The sequence below is a fragment of the Mus pahari genome, chromosome 10 (assembly GCF_900095145.1).
Source record: "Mus pahari chromosome 10, PAHARI_EIJ_v1.1, whole genome shotgun sequence".
Lineage (NCBI taxonomy): Eukaryota > Metazoa > Chordata > Mammalia > Rodentia > Muridae > Mus > Mus pahari.
This window is the reverse complement of record NC_034599.1, coordinates 49,232,749-49,252,729: the sequence shown is the minus strand read 5'-3', so window position 1 is coordinate 49,252,729 and position 19,981 is coordinate 49,232,749. Positions and strand designations below refer to the sequence as shown.

At 45.8% G+C, this 19,981-nt stretch overlaps 1 protein-coding gene across 1 annotated transcript in view; it reads right to left on the bottom strand.

Annotated features, from left to right (window-relative positions):
* Gldn (gliomedin) overlaps positions 1-5,523 on the bottom strand; it is a 48,122-nt gene extending 42,599 nt beyond the window's left edge. Inside the window, exon 1 of the mRNA XM_021207693.2 lies at positions 5,150-5,523. Coding sequence (XP_021063352.1) covers positions 5,150-5,512 — 363 coding nt within the window. The 5' untranslated portion in view covers positions 5,513-5,523. The remainder of the gene's footprint in view (positions 1-5,149) is intronic.
* Between the last annotated feature and the right edge of the window lie 14,458 nt (positions 5,524-19,981).

The window sequence follows — 19,981 nt, the reverse complement described above, 5'->3', positions numbered from 1 at the left end:
AGATATGAAGGTGAACAAGCCAGAGGTACCTGTACAGACTGATCCACCCTGTGAGAATAGATGGGGAGGAGGGAGGCGCAAGCCAGGAGATGAAGAGACAAAGGTGGTGAGGGGGAGGGGGGAAGAGGGAGAGAGGGAGGAGGGTGGGGGGAGGGGGGAGACCAGTGTAGCCCAAATGGCTGGACTATATAGGGAAGAGCAGCTGAAGGGAGGGCCCAGCCCCTGGGCTGAGAGTTCAGGGTAGGCTCTGGAACTGATGGGAACAGAGAGAAGCTGGGAGAACCTTCTAGTCGGGATCTGCTTTGATATGTTAAATAGAAACCTCAGCCATTGAACCCAAGTAGAGCTGTGAATGCTGCCTTCTGAATGTGCTAAATCATTTTCACTCTGCAGCTACAGTTACTCACCCAAGATCAAACCAATGGGATCTGTTAACTCTGTAGCAAGAAGCACTCACCTGACTCAGTGGGTTACAAAGGAAAACAGAAGAGGGCAGGAGGGTAAGGTTGGGAGGTACTGGGTGTGTGCAGGGGAAGGAGAGGTGCAATGATACTTTAATGTTTTACTTCCCACGGAATTCTGTTATTGTTTATATGAGTAAGTTATCAGCAATTTTTCTTGGGTTTTCCGGGTAGTAATATAATCTAATGAGAGCCAGACTTTCACTTTTTAACACATATTTGACTACTTTCTTTTGTCTAGTTTCTCTGGCTAATCCTAGGACAAACTGAGCCACCTATAGCAATAGTAGACAGCGCTCTTGGGATGATTGCTAGTGAGTGGAAAGCTGGTTTTGAAGGTAAGAGATTCTCATTATATTTTACCTTGTTAAGACAGCATCTATTGATTTGCATTATAATGTTGTACGTTAAAAAGTATTGGTCAGTGTTTAAGAACACTTGGTGGGACTCTGGTTGGGTTTCCAGCACCCAGATGGTGGCTCACAACCTTCTGTAACTCTATTACCAGGTGATCTGAAGCCTTCTTCTGACTCCAGACACACACACACACACACACACACACACACACAGCACATACACAAACATGCAGGTAAAATGCATATCATACAATAAACCTTTAAAATTATAGAAAATTGGGTGACGGTGTCATATGGCTTTAATCCTAGCACTCGGGAAGCAGAGGCAGGTGGATCTCTGAGTTGAGGTCGAGGCTGGCCTGGTCAACAAAGCAAAATAAAATGGTTAAGAACACTGCCTACTCTTCCAGAGAACCCTAGTTTTCAGTATGGCGGTTCACAGCTGTCTGTAACTCCAGTTCCAGAGGATCCAACACCCTCGTACAGACACGCATGCAGGCAAAACACCAACACACATGAAATAATTTTGTAAATATATAGAAAATATATTAAACAAAGAGCTAGGTATGGTAATTGCAGTGCTTAGGAGACTCAGGCAGATAGAGGGAGATCTCAAGGCTAGACTATGACATAGTAAAGTCCTCTCTAAAATAGCAGTCAGATGTAAGTCTTAAACTCTATCCAATGCCCCTTGTAGTATCATAAAGTTATTTAATTATACTTATCTTCCTTGATAAATTATTTGGATTTTCTTTAAAATAGAAAAAAAAGTAGTTTTCTTATTAGAGAAGTGTCCAGACTTTTGAATGCTATCTCAGGTGTGGGAGTGTGCTTGGTATCCATGGCTATGGAGGTATAGTCGCCAGCCTCTGTGCATTGCAGGTTTTCTATGCTACTTTGATGTTTTTGTTTTTGTTTTTTGTTTTTAAATGAAAGTTCTTCTGGATGCTCTAGATTTGGGGTCAGAAAAGATAACAGAGTAAAGGTACCAGGGTATCAGTAAGATATAAAGAAAGAGGAGATAGGAGAAGGAGGGGCAGGAGAAGAGGGATGCACATAGAGAGACGTGGGGAGGGGAGGCCCATTGATTCTGCTCGAAGAGATTGCCAAAGGTTGTGGGAAAGAGAAGCAAGGCAGCAGTGTGCCCCCTACAGGACAGGAGGAGGTAGGTCAGTGCCCATCCGTACCATGGATTCCTGTGTCCCTTCTCCCCTTTCTGGCCAGGTGCTCCCCAAGTTATGCCTACTGTCCCAATCAACACCTTTTCTCCAAAACATTCCCTTGCTTAAAAAATCATTAATATGCCTGTCTATGTCAAATTAAAGGTACTTCAGCAGTGATTACTGATTTTTCTTTTAAAAAAAAAAAAGTTATTTCCAGCTACCAACCAGAGTGTGCAGATCAGAATGCCCATGCTGAGTGAGCTGCGTGCTTTTTGTTTTAGCTAAAAACACAGAAACAACCCACAAGGAAGCTAGTCTTGGATAAACAGGCCACTCTGGAAGGTTATTTGAAAATGCTGGCATTAATCTGCATAGAGCTTGCTTCTCGTCCTTCGATCTCCAACATAGAGTCTGAGCATGAGGCCCTGGGATGGTCCAGGGATCTTACACTCAAGATCTGATACTATAGAAAAAGGGCCCTGAGGGTGGATGGGTATTTTAATCATAAGAAATAGACATGTCCACCTCCATGATTTATTCTAGAGTCCTCTCTTAACTGTTAAGACTTCCTAAGATCTAACAAGTCTACTTGAGATGCTTAGAGTTTTTTTTTTTGTAATAAATTGGTTTCTTGAAGAGAAAATTTGTGAAGATGAGAAATATATTGCTAATATAAAGCAAAACAAACAAACAAATAAACAAACAAAGGCATTTCAGCAGTGAAATTGGCTCCATTGCTTAAAGCAAGGCCTGGTGGGAACTGAAAGCATTTAAACCAGATACCTGACTATCCTCAGAACCTCCTATCAATCTCCTTTCTGCCAGTAAGCGAGCTCTCCGTCCCAGGTCACACCCCAGACTGATCCACTTGGAATAATATCTAGGGTGGATTCAGGTACTGATAAGGTTTTAGGTTTCTCTGATGACTCTAGGGTTCTAGGAACTCCTTACTCAAAATGTGACCCTCAAACCTGCAGCACTGGTGTTGGTAGACACTTGTTTGCCGTGCAGAATTTGCTACCTAAGACCAGGGGGCTCTTAACCTCTGGATTGTGACACCCATAGGGGGCCATATATCAGATATTTACATTATGATTCATACCAGGAGTAAAAATTACAGCTGTGAAGTAGCAATGAAATAATTTTATGGTTGGGGGGGGTCACCACAGCATGAGGAACTATATTGAAGGGTCTCAGCATTAGGAGGGTTGAGAACCACTGTCCTAGACCATATGAATCGAAACCTGCACTTCCCAACATGCCCAGGATACTTATGTGCACTGTAGAGTTCCAGTGTTCTTAGAGTATGTATGGCACCCAGACTACATCCATGAAGACAAAACTCACCAGTGGGATCACTGTATTCTGGTCTTGCTGCATCTCCCTCAGTGACTCAAAAAGGTCTCAACATATGCACTGCAGATGTGAGGTCAGTGGGTGCTGCTGCTAGCTGCTAGCTGCAGTTTCTGTACTAATCTGTAACAGCAGCAGGTGTTCAGAGCGACCTGGGAAATGAGCTTGTTCTCTTCGGTTAGTGACTGAATAGGCTGCAATTTGGATCCAGGCCATCTACCTTAAAAGCAGGATTAGAGGTACAAAGTGTTGTTGCTCAGATGTGTCTCTCTTGGAAGGTTTTTAAAAAACCCTTAAAATGCAGAATGAAGGGCCAAAAGAGTGCCCTGGGGTTCCCCAGAGAGTCCTCTTCATCTTCAGAGGCTGGAGTTTCTGAATTTTTTGCTTAGGCTTGATTTTTAAATTTTTACTTGAGTGAAAATGTGAGGCTAGAAATGGAAAGCTTGACCTTTCTCAGGCTAGGTATTTGGAGTGTGTGGTGTTCGTAGTCCTAAAAGCCTTTAAGCTCACACACAGTCTTTGAAAGCTTCTTTAGTAACAGCAAATGTTTAAAGTAGACTTCTCTTCAAATATATAGGATTCCAAAGTATAGCTCACTGGACTTCGAGGGTCCATTGGACATGTTCTAATTATAAAGTGAAATAAGACCATGGCTGTTGGAGCGGGTGAAAGGGGAATGGGAAATGGAAGGGGCTCGGGGATGTGACCTAAGTGTAGCTGTTAAAGAACCTGTTGATTTGCACTGGATGCAAATCAACCAAAAACGGAACACCCGAAAACTGGAAGAAAGGAGGTTTTTCTTTAAAAGTCTTTGTTTTAGAGTAGTGTTTCTCAACTCTCAGGAAGGGAATTGCTTAGAGAATGTAGAGAGGCCCAAGGGTGTTGTGGCACATGCCTGTAATCCTGGCACCATGGTGGGGGGTGGGGGGAAGAGCTGAAGTCCAAGGTCACCCTTAGCTACAACAGCCAGTTGAAGGCCATCCTAGGTTACATGAAACTGTCAAAGGAAGGAAGGAAGGAAGGAAGGAAGGAAGGAAGGAAGGAAGGAAGGAAGGAAGGAAAGGGGGAAGGAAGAGTGGGTGCTTAACAGAAGAAGAAGAAGAAGAAGAAGAAGAAGAAGAAGAAGAAGAAGAAGAAGAAGAAGAAGAAGAAGAAGAAGAAGAAGAAGATGATTAATGGCTGCACGTGTTGCATGTAAGAGATGGCTCACACCAGCAGTTCTGGCTTTCCATTCTTGTGAGCTTGTGAAGCGACCCACATTTGGAATCTTGGCTTCATCAGTGCGTATTCGCATGCTAATAAAAGTTACACTGCGTCAGTTCCTCCTATTTTCAACAGCTTGAGAGCCACGGACCACTTCCAGCATATAGGTGGCAAGTTTGGTTGTATTATTACAGGGATGAGCCCGGGCCAGATGGAAAGCCTAACTACTAGACTGCGCCAGGCAAAGCAATCCTTTGTTGAAGAAAAGTCACCTCTGATTTCTGAGACTCTGCCACAGGCTGCTGCTGCTGTGGGTCAGTTCACACCCAGGAAACTTTTGACAAAAGTTGGGAAAGGCTCTTAATACTGCTCACGTCCCTCATTTACCTGCAGACTCAAAAGATGTCAGAAGTGAAGGCTTGCCCTACCCGGTCCCTGTAGATGAAGACACTGATCTCAAAAGAGTTAAGCAGCGTGCCAGGATGTCCTCCTTAGCCACACAGATACCCAAGATTCTCTCCAGGACTTTGCCCCTGGCCAGGGGATCCCGGTTCCCATCACCTCCCGCTGCCCCAGCCTGACGGGGGCGCCAAGGGGACGAGCTCCTGCCTACCGGCACCATGGAGTAGGTCATCATCATCATCATGTCCTGGCTCTCGGCGCGGATGTGTGACGCAGGCTCGCCGTTGTGGCTGCGCTTGTTGCGCGCTGCGCTCATGGGGTCCTGGGGTGGTTCGGGGACCCGGCCCGGCGCACGACTCAATTCGGCCAGAAAGGCGCGTAGGGCGCTGTCCTCGCGCTGCTCCCGGCCGCGTTGCGCCTCCAATGCCCGCAGCGCCGCGCTTAACCCCCGCCACTGGCACAGCACGAACACGGTGCCCGCGGCGTTCAGTGCGGACAGCAGCGCTATGGCCACCAGGGCGCCGCGCAGCCCCCAGCCTGTAGCCCCTTGGCCTCGCTCTGCGGCTCGGGTCATGTCTGCGTGCTCAGGCCAGGCGGCTCAGGGCAGCACTGGGCCTCCCCCCGCAGTGGCAGAGGTTTTAAAGCCTCGCGCGAGCCGTGGGCTGGTGGCAGAGCAGTGAGTCAGGCTGTCTTTAGACCCGTCTGGCGAAGCGGGTTGGGGACAGTAGTGGTGGCGCCCCAGAAACCCAGAGGGACAGGCAGGCAGCAAGGGGGTGAGAAGCCAGAGGAGACAAGTGCGGAGGAGGGGCGGCCAAGCAAATAGCAAACAGGCCTCCCTTCCTTTTTCTTGCTGTCCTGCCCGTGGGCATTGCCAGGGTCCAGACAGGCATAGTCAGGGTCAGACTGAGGAGGAGGGCAGGAATTCTCAAAGCCTGAGAAGTTTCTGGATTCCACCCCCTTCTCCCTCCAGTCATCTTTGGAGAAAACCATAAGCATGCCCAAACGCCCTGTTCTTGGGAGGTCTGCTGATTGGGCCCAGGCCCAGGCTGCCCATCACCCCTCCTCAAGGCCACCATGTGCCTATGGAAGACCCTAAGAGATCTTTCCCAGAAAGGGGACAGTGGAAGACAAGGAGATGGTTGGCCTTAGAAATGTAAAAAGTCACCCATCAGAACCAGAAAAGCCAGGTTGGTTTAGCAAGCAAGCAAGACGACTTCTAAGAATAAGAACTTTCCCGTGAGACCCAGACCAGAGAGGCAGCAAAATGATGAGGAAAAAGGATTTTGGAGACCTGGTTTCAAAGCCAACCGCCAATGCCAGACATCTGGGAGTGGCATGGTCTCCAGTGTCTTTTCTCAGTCCCTCACCCCCACCTCCCTGCTGGAGATCAAAGCCAGGGTTTTGCAACAGCTAGGCAAGAGCTCTACTTCAGAGCCACACAGGATTTCACTACTTAGCTCAAACTGGTCTTGAACTCACTCCTGCTTCAGCGTCTTGAGTGCTGGAACTACAGGCATGTTTTTCATTTTATGTATGTATTATTTTATGTGTATGTGCATTTTGTCTGTGTATATGTATGTACACTAGGTGTGTGCCTAGTGCCCACAGAGGCCAGAAGGAAGGTATCAGAATTAAGGCGTTGCCAGCCTCCATGTAGGTGCTGCGAATTGAACCTGGGGTACTTTGGAAGAACAGCCAATTCTTATAACTACCAATCCATCTCTCCAGTCCCTACCAGGGCTATTCTAAGCAGATTCCTGCAAACATATTGAAGTTCTTTTCAGCTGAAGGGCTGCAGAACCTGCTCAGTACTGGAAAGTTCCTTAGGTTGCATTTACCACCTCACAACCAGCAGCCTTGCTTTCCTCTAAGCTCGGGTGCCTGCTCTGATAGTCCATGTTCCATGCTGGATACAATGGTGCACATCTCAAAATAAACCCAGAGCTCTGGAGGCAGCAGCAGCAGCAGCAGCAGCCTGAGTCTGAGGCCAAACTGGATAACTCAGTGATAGTGGGACCCCATCTCAAAACCCTCTCCCACAACCACCATTTCTTGAATTGAGTCACTTCAGAGCTTTGTCAAAAGACCTCTTTACTCTATCAGCTTCTCTCAGAATGGCACTACTTCCCTAGAGATCCAGGACTTTCAGGGGGTCCTGGTCAGATGGGAAGACTCAAGTAGAGGCCAATATTGCTGCTTCCACAGTCGAGACAGTGGCTCTCTGCAGCCAGCTCACCTGCCGTGGTCAAGGAGAAGGGCTCTTTTAGCTCTTCTGGCCTGGGAGCCACAACTGTTTGAGCCAATCCTGGGGAAAGAATAGATCACAATAGGGGTGGGGCGGAGGACAAGGGGACAGTGGAGCTTTGTACCTCCCTCCATAGCCACTGCCATCCAGTTTGTGCTGGTAGCCTCCCTACCGACAGAGAGAATATGCGGTTTGGATCAGACTTATTTTCAGGTTGAACTATGTCTTGGAGAAGCCCAAGACAACTGAAGCTCCATCTTAACCACAGTTCTGAGTCCGGGTTCAGATCCTTGGGCTTCAGTAGGAACTCCAACCGACTTGAGTATTTTTAGAAGAGCAGCTACAGGAGATGGAATTTAGAAATCAGGAAGGGCCAGAATGTGATACCTAGAGGGGGATGATATCAATAACTTCCTCCAGTTCCTCCCATCTCAAACGTATTATATCCTGTTGGAAGAATTGTTGTATGTCCTTTCTTTCTAATCCATGCGAGGATCGGGCTACAGAGAGAAAGCACGGAGAGACAGAGTTGGGGCTCAGCACCCACAGGCTCTCTCCTTAACTCAGTAACCCTTTACTGAGCCCTTCCTGTGTGTTGGCCTCTGTGGCGGACACTGAAGTTACAGGAGAGAGCAAGACAATCAGTAGATTCAGTGGGAACATCCTGGTCCCCACCGAGCTTTTCTTTATCCTATCATTCATTACAGCTGTGATAGGTGACCTCTCACCAACACTTAACGGCAACACAACTTAAGGTTCCAGAGGTCAGGTGACAGATTTGTTGGTCCTTGTCTGTTCCCAACAAATAAGGTAGTCAGAATGGGTATTTGATAATTATCTGCTGGATGAGCGGTTAGATGAGTGAGTGAAAGGTCATGAGTGACCTTTCTAGGAACATGTATGTGTGGTGCTGGTGGCACATACCATGAACGTGACATGTTCACATGCCATGAAGCTGGGGCTTCACCTTCCTCTCAAGGCTGGCTTCCAGTATTTAGAACTGTAGCGTTAGCCCAAAATGTACTTTTTCTTTGAAGTCAGGACCACAGCTGGAGACAGAATGGACATGAGGATCCACTGGAATCCCTCAAGCCAAGAAGCTGCTCCTCCTGGCATCTGGGACTCAAAAGGCTTGTGGCATGGCCACCTAGTAGGAAGAGTGAGTGGAGCACCTGGGCTATTGCGATGGAGCCAAGAGAGAGGTGGAAGAACGGTAAAGGGAAGGCAGGCCCTTTCCTGTGAGCCACTTCCTCAGTTTTCCCAAGCCTGGAAGAGTGGGCATGATACGCTCACCTGTCGGAGGGCTGCCCTCAATCATCCCCCCTCATGGTGCCTCTAACCAGCTGCCTTTCTCTGTTCTCTTTCCTACTTTCCCTGTGTCTCCTGTCCGTGACCCTCTTACCACCAGAATGTCACAGCAACACCTTATTCCTTCACTGACTTATTATTCCATGCTGCTATTTCCTCATCAGGGCCAAGTGTCCCCTCTCCCTGACCTCCACAAGCCTCACTGGTTCATTGACCATGAATGTGGGCTTTGGAATCTAAATGTACAGCATCCTCATCATTTTCCTCTAATATCTCAGATTTGTGCCAAGTAGAAACATGTTGATGCTTTCTGAGAAGGGCACTTTCAAAATTCTTATAATTCTATCATCTATTTATCTACCTATTTACCTATCATGGATCTATCCTTCTCTCTCTCTCTCTCTCTCTCTCTCTCTCTCTCTCTCTCTCTCTCTCTCCCTCCCTATCTGTATGTGTTGAAGTTCACCCATGCCATAGCATATATATTGAAGTCAGAGGACATCTTGCAAGACATGGTTCTTCCTTCCAGTATGTCGGTTCCAGGAATGGAACTCAGGTTGTCAGGCCTGGTGACAAGCGCCTTTGCCCTGAGATGTCCTGGTGGCCTAAAAGTGAACTTTGAAGTGCTTCAGAAACTTTTAAGCTGAGTTTTTGCTTGAGTTATTCTGACTTTGAGATTGGTTCTGTGCGGCCCTCATCTGCTGAGTCCCGAGCCTCTTGAGATTTCTTGAGAGGCAGATGCATTTACACAGTGTGACCTGCCTGGTTCTCTTCTGGATGGGCTGATACTTTCTACTTATTAAATTCAAAAAAAAAATTAACTATCAGTCTGGCTTTCCTTATTGACACAGGAGATTCAAGATATGGTGGAGGTACAGGGAGATACACAAATTCCCTCCACTGGAGACCAAAGAAGCCAAGAATACAGTGTGCTCCCTTCACAATGAGGAACAATTTTATCATTAAAAAGCAGATGCTTTCTTCCCCAGAGGTTAAATATTAGTCACTAAAATGAGTTCTATCTGGCTAACATTATGGCTCCAGAGAATAAAATCAAACTGAGTAATGTTCTCCAGTTCATCCCATAGCATGATTCCCTGATTATGAAGAGAATCATTTTATTTAATATAAGTTCTTAGGAGCATTTTATTTAATATAAGTTCTTAGGAGCATTTTATTTAATATAAGTTCTTAGGAGCTTTGATCTTCAGTAATAAGAATCAGCACTATGCTGTGACTTCTGTGCTTCGTTGTCCCTCCGTTGCCTGCTGTCCCGTCAGTGATTGAGGAGTCCCTTTGAAAGTCACCACTATGTATAGCTGTCTTAGTCAGGGTTTCTATTCCTGCACAAACATCATGACCAAGAAGCAAGTTGGGGAGGAAAGGGTTTATTCTGCCTACATTTCCATACTGCTGTTGATCACTAAAGGATGCAGGACTGACTGGAACTCAAGCAGGTCAAAAAACAGGAGCTAATGCAGAAGCCATGGAGGGATGTTCTTTACTGGCTTGCTTCCCCTGGCTTGCTCAGCCTGCTTTCTTATAGAATCCAAGACTACCAGCCCAGAGATGGTTCCACCCACAAGGGGCCTCTCCCCCTTGATCACTAATTGAGGAAATGCCCCACAGCTGGATCTCATGGGGGCATTTCCCCAACTAAAGCTCCTTTCTCTGTGATAACTCCAGCTGTGTCAAGTTGACACAAAGCTAGCCAGTACAATAGCCTCCATTCAACCTTGCTTTAACTCTCATTGCTACGATTAACTAATTAATAGAGGTAATTAATTAATTTTAGAGACAGGGTTCCATGTAGCCCAATCTGGCCTCAAACTCACTGTGTTGCTAAAGATGACCTTGAACTTTGGATTCTCTTGCCTCTCCAGGATGCAAGGATTTGAGGCATGCACCACTACCCTTGACTCCACCCCTACGATGGGTGTGTGTGTGTGTGTGTCTCATTATGCAGCCAGGTGGTTCTTGAACTCTTGTCTTCCTGCCTCAGTATCTTGACTGCTGGGATTATAGACTTGTGCCAGAATGCCTGGCGCCAAGGGAGTATAATTCTAAACAAGACTGGGATAAATGCTATGGCAGAAGGACTGAAGTTCTGTCAAATCACATGGCTGGGGATCCTGTTCTAGACATAAGGATTTGGAGCTGGTAAAGGCTTTCCCTTTAGAAATAACGCTTAAGCCTGGAGCACTCGCCAAACTAAATAAGGCTGGGGCAGGGCTGGAGTCCCAGGAAGAATGCATGCAGGGTTCCACAGAAGTAGGTGTTATGGTTTATTTGAGGACAGTGTAAATGCCAGCATGGCTGCAGCATAGATAGAGTTCAGAACAGGGAGAGGGGAGGGAAGAGGCAGAAGCTGAATAAGAGGCTGGACCAAATGGGTAAAACCTTTAGGCCTGGGTCCTTATTGCAAATGCAATGGGACGTCATGAGAAGCTTCAAGAGTAAGGAACAGAGGCTGGTGCATGACAGATTTGCATGCTAAAACATAACTTTTTATTACCCATACTTGCAGTCACTAGAGAAACTCTGGACTATCTCTCCCTTCACCAAGGTTAACCTTGGCTTTTCTACCATCTTTTCAAACAAACCAGGAGCATTCCATTCTAGAATGTAACAACTTCGCCTGCATATATAAAGAATACTGAAAAACAGACCTGTGACTAACATCTAGGTGTCTGTTGGCTAGTATTGGTCCTAGCTTGATATGGTTACACGTACACCCAGGTCTTGCCACACAGCTGGGAATGATCTTGAGTTCCTGGTCTTCTCGCCTGCACATTCCCAGTGTTGGAATTATACGCATGAACCACAATATCTGACCTTTTCTGTTGTTTATTCTGTTATATAGCTCTAGCTCACTGGTAGTTGCTATGTAGCCCATATTTAGCCTCAGACTCTTTGCAATTCTCTTGTGCCAGCTTCCCAAATGCTGGCATTCTGGACATGAACTATCATACCCTGTTTGTTTTCTACTGTAGTTTTTCATAATATATAACACGCCTTTCCATTTTCTTAGAAATCAGCTTTGGAACCTCAAGGTGACAGACAATATTAAATCAGGGTATCTAGGGAGTTAGGAATAAGAATTGGTGATTCTGTTATGTTTGCAAGATTTGGGTCCAAGTTGGGTAGGACCCACAGACTTCCATACATACAGCTCAGTATTTTAGATCATTGAGTCACCTGTTTATTGCTAGATACAAAGCTGCCCATGGTTGTAGCTGTAGATATCCCACCCCCAACCCATGCCATCAACTGTTTTGTCCCTTCCTTTTTTTGTCCTTTCCTTTTGTAACATAGCCTCTCCCCTGAGTCCTGACATAGCTCACTGTAGCAAATTGTCCCAGGTTGATGTTGAGATGGAATCTGAGGTGTAAGATGTTTCTTAGAGAGCAGCACCTGTAAAGGAGCTGGTGGGAAACTAGCATTTAGCTCGCCCCTCTAACTCAATTCAACCCTGCAAAACCTGGCCAGCTCACTGTGGAACTGGGAACCAACCGTGGGGCTGCCCATCAAAATATCTTGTACTATGCCAGGCATGGTAGCTCACACCTATAATGCTAACACTCAGGAAGCTGAGGCTGGGTGACCGTCATCAGACATTTTTGGGCTACATAATGAGTTTCAGGCCAGCCTGGGTTATAGTGTAAGACCCTAAATAAAAAGGAAAGTTCCCTGTGTTGGGCCAGAATGGCTGGCTGGCTTCTCACTGTTCTAATTGGTCACAGAGCAGATGCAGGCTGTCCATAGATGAGTGAGACCTAGGGCTAGGTGGCGTTCTGCAGCAGAGGCAGGTCCTAACCTCAACCCTGAGACCAGGGTAAGCATGACTTTTCCTGATCAGGAATCGGGAACATCCCCATATCTACCTGTCAAACACCTCATTTGTCTTAGATACAGGGCTGCCAGTAGTCCCAGTGACTGAATTATGACCAGGTCAGATCTGGAGATGAACCTTTCCCTTTTTCATGTGCAGGTGTGGCTTTTCAGCAAATAACAAAGGTTGTGCTCAGAAACAATTAGAATATGAAGCTTTAGGCTCGGGTTCTATGGGATTGTGAGGATTACTAATGAGTTTGAAACTGCTGAATCCTTGGGTGTGAGTTAATACCACAGAGCTCTACTTCTGAAACCTGAGCTATTGCTTTTGAAAGGATAGAAGAAAACCTCACCAGACTGGAAAGACACTCAGGGGTTCAGGCTCACCAATAGCTAGAACTCCAGTTCCAGGGGATCTAACATCTTCTTCTGACCTCTGCAGGCTTATACTTGCTTACAAGTGGTGCACAGACATGCATATAAAGTGTGTGTGTATATGTGTGTGTGTGTGTGTGTGTGTGTAATACATATAAAAGGCATATATGTAAAATGAAATAAAATTTAAAAAAAATAACAGCAGCTACAACAAAACCAAAGCAAACAAACCCTCAGACGGATAAGGGTACTTCCGTTTTTGAAGGTCCTTCCTATGTCATTTGAGTCCCATAATAGGCTTGTGAGTGAAGTGAGTGGTCAGGTCTTTCACACCTTTTTTTAATGTGGTACTGGGCGTGGAACCTAGTCCCTTGTGCAGAGTAAGCATATGTTACCACTGAGCAATGTGCTCAGGGTATGTCCTATAGAGTTCCACAGATAGAGAATTCAAGGCTCAAGGAAGGCTAAGCATCCATAGTCAATACGTTAAAAACATTTACACATACACACACCTGCTCATTGGAGGTGGGAACCATTTGGGTCCAAAGCTGGGGGTTCAAGGTAGTGAGGAGAAAGTAAGAGACTGGGGTTGTGGGAGATTTCAGATTGGTGAGGTAGGAAGGGGCTCAGAGTGACACCTGGCTCCAAGAGTAGAAGACCTGAGCCAGGCAAGCATAGAATGGCTGGATGTTGCTCACATAAGCCAGACAAGAGTAGCGATCAGGTACTGACTTAGCATTTTACGAAGGGTATGGAGAGACCCATGACAGCAAGGACATGAGTTACTTTGAGATGAGGTGAGGGAGCTGCTGTCACTGTAGCTCACAGATGAATATGGGTCCTGGAGGAAAGATGCATTTGAGACCTATAAGAGTAGAGAACCTTTCCTCAATGACTTTGGAAGCCAGAGTGATAAGCAAGACAGACTGCAGCCCCCCAGAGACTGGGTGGAAGTTCCAGAGTCCCAGCAATGTTAAGCCTAGAGAGGGTGGTACCTGCAGAGCACAGAGACTATAACTTGGAAGGAAGGCCACACCCAGAAAAGGCTTCTCTTTTCTCCCCAGAAAAGGCTCAGCTCCAATCCTGTGCCCTGAACTGAGAGAAGCTGAGATGCGCTGACCTTCCAGACACTGTCTGAAGGCTGTGAGAGTGATCACCTGTCCCCAGCACTCCCCCCCCACACACTTCTGAGATTTATGAAGCAATATTTGAAAGCTGCTTTTACTGAAAAGTGTTGACCCCTTTCTTGTGCTTACCAGGTTAAGAGCTCTGCCTTCATTTTGTGTCTGTCTCTTAGTTTTTATTGTGGGGTGCATGGCACCGGGATGGCAGGAGCTGGTTCTCTCACCGTGTAGGTACCTAGGGTCAAACTCAGATGGTCAGAGATGGTGGTAAGTCTCCCTTACTCCCCCAGCCTTCTTGCTGGCCCTGTTGCCTTTGCTTTGACTGATGGTACAAAGATTAAGTCATTGTCCTAAACCTCTAGTCAATTTGGATTTCAGCAAGGGACAAACAAATCCCGCCATTACATAAAGACAATTATCGTTGATGCTGAGGCTGAACCTAGGGCCAGGGACCAATTCATTCTTGGAAATCACCTTCTCTCATCAGGTCACAAGAATTTTTTCCGAAGCACCTTGCAGAACCAGAATCTAGACAATGACCAAGCAGACCACACCTTGATATAGACTTGTTTAAAAAATATTGTCTGTCTGTCTGTCTGTCTGTCTGTCTGTCTGTCTGTCTGTGTGCCTGCCATAGCCCACGTGCAGAGATCAGAGGATAACTTTCTTTCTATCGTGTGGACATAAAATTCCTTTCTACCAAAGGATAAAACTCAGATCATCAGGCTGGTTGACAGGCATCTTTACCCTCTGTGCTGTCTTACCAGACCAGGACTTCCTAATTTACAAAAGGAGGTGTTGGAGGGTGACAGGGACTCTGCCACAGACACTCACTCCAGCCTCTGTGTTGCTTTAGAGGACAACACTCCCCTCATTCACAGCAAGCAGAGTGGGATGGACATGTGAACAACTGGGAGGCGCTCACTTCAGCCAGGCCAAAGACATTCAGTTCCCCACATTTATTTCCATCAGCATCATCTGCTTCCAACGAATAGTGAGAGGGCCAGCAAGAATAGTGAGGGAGCCAGCCAGATGATTCATCAGGGAGGGGGCTTGCCACCAAGCCTGGCGACTTGGGCTCCGTCGCTGATACCCACACGGCAGGAAGAGAGAGCCAGTTTCGACACATTGTCTTCTGAACCTCCAGACTTGTGCTATGGTGTGTTTATCACATCCTCCAGACAAGTAAATATGTTCATAATTTAAAAAATATTTTAAACTTTTATTCTTTGCTAATGTATACATATTCAACTCCCTCTCTTTCTCTGACTCTCTCTGGGTGCTCCCAACATATCTCTCTCACTATTTCATGTCTGTTATATTTTTGTAGCCCATGGAGTCCAGTTAGTGTTGTCTATATCTCAATGTGTGTGGGACCATTCACTGGGGCATGGGCAACCTACCAATGGCCACATTCCAAAGAAAAGTTGACTCTTTTCCTCCAGCAGCTATTAACTACCAATAGCTCCTAAGCTAGGTGTTTCTTGGTGTCCCTTCCCTATCCACACTGGAATTTTGACTGGCTTGAAGTTGTGGAAGTCTTGGAGAGGTGGTACCCACACTGTTTTGATTTCATGTGTGCAACAGCCAGGGAGACAGAGTTTCACAGAACTCCTCCCCATCCTTCAGCTCTTACATTCTTCCTGCCTCTCCTTCTGCCGTGTTTCCTGAACCTTGGACGGTGGGAAGGTTGATAGACTTCACTCCTCCAGAGTCACATCTATGGCTGAGCACTCAAAAAAAATCACTTAATCTCAAGTCTTTGAACAGTTAGGTGTTTCTGCGCTAACCACTACCTACTGCAAAAGGAAGTGGCTACAATCAAGGTTGAGGGTAACACAAATTCGTGCATATAAACAAATATTTCTAAGGCCCTTTGACAACATGTCCATTTAGCAAAATCACAGTAGTAGGTTTCCCACCAGGCCTAAGACTTTTTGATCAGGTTTACAGTGCCAGGCACGACCACCCTCCTGTGGAGTAGGTCACAGATCCAAGCAGAAAGCAGTTGGTGACCTCCCTGTGACAGTCCTCTCATGGCCCCAGTGGGCACATCTTGCCTAGCAGGTTGGTATTATAGCATGCAGGGTCCAGTACTGGGTAAGATCACTGATGTCTTTTCTCACCCAGCACAGTCTGCAAAAACAGCTTCCAGCATCAGGAAAGCTAGTCAGCAGGGAGGGAGTTCCCAGGTCAGTTTGAAATTGATTTCTCTATGTCTGGAAACCAAAGTGTGTTATATCTTCAACAATTAGGCCTTACTATCTAGTTGTGGTGGGCAACCAAGGGCAATAACAATAGCCTGTGTTGTTTGGGGGTCTCCCTTCGCAGAGGAGTCCCCACTGACAGGCACTGAGATTTTTATTTAATAATCTATATCTTCTGGGAAAGTAGTGTCTACCATTGCAGAAGACCTCTGTGTAACTTCCTTTTATCAAATCATATCTTTAATTAGCTTACAGGTTGGTGGATTTTCATAAGGTTTTCTTTTATACATCCTTAATTTTGATTAGCTCACTCCTGCCCACTCCTTTCCTCTGTTTTCCTGCCCCCAGTTCTGCTTAAACCTTCAACCTCCAGTATTCTTGCCCTGTTCTTTCATAGCATATGTATTCTCCTCCTCCTCCTCTTCCTCCTCCTCTTTCTCTTCCTCCTCCTCTTCCTCCTCTTTCTCCTCCTCCTCCTTTTCTTCTTCCTCCTCTTCTTCCTCCTCTTTCTCCCCCTCCTCCTTTTCTTCTTCCTCCTCCTGCTTTTGTATTTTTTTTTTACTTAGGTCATAAAGTCATAGGCTTTCATATAACCCTTTCACTTTATTCTGGTTAAGCATCTCATTTCCTCACCCTGCCACCTCACTTCCTGGTTGACTCTCTCTGTCCCCAGTACTATTCCCTCTTCTGTTCCATTTTACCTAGACTCTATAATCCCCTTTCCCTTGATATAACTCCCCTATCCCATGGCCCCAATTCTAGTTTCCTGGATTCCACATATACTCCACATTAAACGCACAAAAGATTTAAAGCTAGGATCCATTTTCCTTATTCATCAGTTGATGAACATCTAATGAATCACAGACCTCAATCTAAAACTTGATGCCAAGAACACTTCTGGAGGAAAATGTAGTGTATAGATCAAGATACAAGTGTTTTTCTGGACCCATTCTCAGGCCTAGCCACACTCTGAGCAGATACCCGTGTGAAATTGAGACAATAAAGAACAGCACTAAACTTAAACACAGTAACTTCAAAAGTCTGGGAATGATGACAGCAATGCTTACTTTCTTATAGAGTACTAACCAGTTTTCTCCCTGACCCCTGGAAATAAAAAACCTGCAAACAAGCTCAGCAGAAGAAAGAAAAAGAGGCAATGCACCACTCCTCAGACTGAGAGTCCCAAAGGCTGATCGGAAGGTCTTGGTATGTTTCTGGCAGGAAAAGTGATTCACAGGTTGGCAGTTCCTGAAGTCATAAAGATAAAAAGGAAAACCTTCAGTCTTCCAGAAAGAGAATAAAAATTGCTCACGGAGGAAGAAGGTTCATAGGACACTTTTTTTGTTTGTTTGTTTGTTTTTAAACCAACAGCACTGGAAACAGAGAAGATTGGCTAACTGTGGAGACCGCTGCATCTCTATGGGGTGAGTGGCCCAGGCCTGTATCCCCGCACTTGGGAGGTGGAAGCTGGAGGATGCAGAGTTCAAGGTCATCCTTGTCTACAGAATGACTTTGAAGCCAGCCTAGAATGTATCTCTAAACTAAATAAAACAAACAAAAGGAAGGGCGTGTTTCCATATCTTCATGGAACATGATAAGGTAAGTGCTAACCAAACAATAATTATCTTATAGGCTTATAGGAGGGGGGAACATGATTAGGTAAGTGCTAACCAAATGGTGATTATCTTATAGGCTTCAGGATGGAGGGTGAAAAGGTGGGGGTGGGGCAGTGGTAAGAAAGGACCTTGTCAGTTAGATTTAGATGGGTAATAACATGTAATTTATAAGTGTTAAATATAGGAGAGGGATATTCCAAGGGAAATGCTAGCAATAGCTGGGAACTAGAAATGCCAAGGAGAAGAGGGCCCTGTGAGTTTTCCATGGGTCTCTGTTGCTGTGGAAGAGTAGGAAGGGAGGAGCAGGAGGGAATAGGGCATGTGGGCAATGGTTTTTACCTTCAGATGATGAACAAATCCTATGAGTCTTATTATGCCAAAGGTGAGGCAGGTCTGTAGACCTGGAAAATAGAGCTAATACCTCAAATAAACGAGAAAAACACGGAGCAATCTAATAAACATAATGGCCACGTGAAGTGGGCGAGTTAATGAATTCTAAGACAGACGGAAAGTAGCGCCTGTGTGGTGCTACAGGTTTGCAGTGGCAACACTTGGGAGGCAGAGGCAGGAGGATCACGGTAAGCTGGAGGTCAGTCTGCTCTGCACAGTTAGTTTTCCAGCTAGTCAGGACTGCATAGCTTGACAACCCTTTCTCTAAAAACAGAATCAAAAGTTGAAAATTTGTAAAAGAAGGGATGAAAAGATACCAGATGAACTAAACAGAAAGAACCACAAAAATAACACCCAACAAGGCAAAAATCTGAAGTTGGAAGCGCTGAATTAGAAGGGCTATATAATGATAACTTACCATGAAGCAAATCATATTGAATTGATAGAGGAAAGTACCATTTACTTTTTAATCACCCTATTAGTAATAGCAGTTTTTGTTTCATATTTTATTCATGATTTATTCAATTATGTATGTTTATGTCTTCTGTATGATGTTCCTTCCTCCCTGCCTTCTTACTCAATAGAGTCCTCATCACCAGTCAAGGAAGTCACTGTAAGATTTTCCGGGTGCTCTCCTCATCCCAGGCTGCTAGCTTGTGCAATCGCATTGTGTGTGATCCACGCGGTATGTTTATTGCAAACAGCTGATCATGTTGCTCTCTTGATTACAATATTTCAGCAGCTTCCCATTCCCTGTAAAGAGCAAGCCAGGTCTTTCTGTTTGGCCCTCACAAGGCTCTTTGTGACACAGCCCCTGCCTGTTTGACTTATTATAAGACTTATTATGCATATCACACATGGGACTCCCAGATCCCGGTGCGCGCCGGCAGTGTAGTAGAGATTCAGCACATCTCTGAATGAGTGACTGTGCTGAGGGGGAAGATCCTTGCCACATTTTTGTTTGAGACTTTCCTTGACCCTGGATTTTCCCACCGAAGGGAGTGGTTAGTTTTATACCCAGCACTCCTACTGCCCAGGATGAGATGGGGCTTCCTTGAGAAATGTTCTCTGTCTTGGGTGAATTTGAGGGAGATTCTCCACTTCTACTTGCCTTATAAGACTTTTCCAGTGCCATTGGAAATGACCTTGTCTATCTTCCTATTACTTTGGTTAGTGGTTAGGGGAGTTACTTATACCAAAAAGTTCCCTTTCTGGTTCACAAGAGGCAAAGTCTGAATATCCAAAGCAGTACTGGAAAGAGGCAGATGTTCCCAGATCTCGGAGGATGTCTGTTGGTACCCCTCCCCCGAGACTACTTGCTATTGCTTGGTCCTGCTGAGGCTGGGGTGGGCCCAAGCTGTACCCCATTGATACTATCAGTTATATATTTAAGGTGGACTAAAATTTGAGATGGTAGAGTTCCCTAGAGTTGGAGATTAGAAGGCAGGCCAGTGTAAGAATCTGGCTTAGACTTGCATTGGAGTGTGTTATTTGGGGTTCTTCAGAGCCCAGAATCTACAAAACATATAGACAGAGCTATCCTGTAGGATGTGCTCGAACTTCCAATCTTCCTGCCTCTCCTTCCCAAATGCTGGAATCTCAGGTCTGGGCCACCATACCTGGCTGGCTTCTGTTTTCTAGCTAACTGCTTGCCAGCTGAGCCCCTCTACTGGTGCCTTGGACTTTAATCAGAAGCTTAATTAGTCCTGGCACTTGATTGATGAGTGCTGAGCGTAGGCAGAGGAGTTACAGACTGTTATGTGGTGCCGTTCAGTACGCCACGGCTTCAGAGTCAGGCTGGACTAGGTGGTAGACGAGCTGTAAATTCTACAAGTAATTTTTAAAAGCAAGATGTTAGATTATCCCGTCCAGCGGGACATAAGTTATTCCATGGTCCTCGAGGGGGATTCCAAACCTAGAGAGGAATGGGATAAAGGAAGAGAC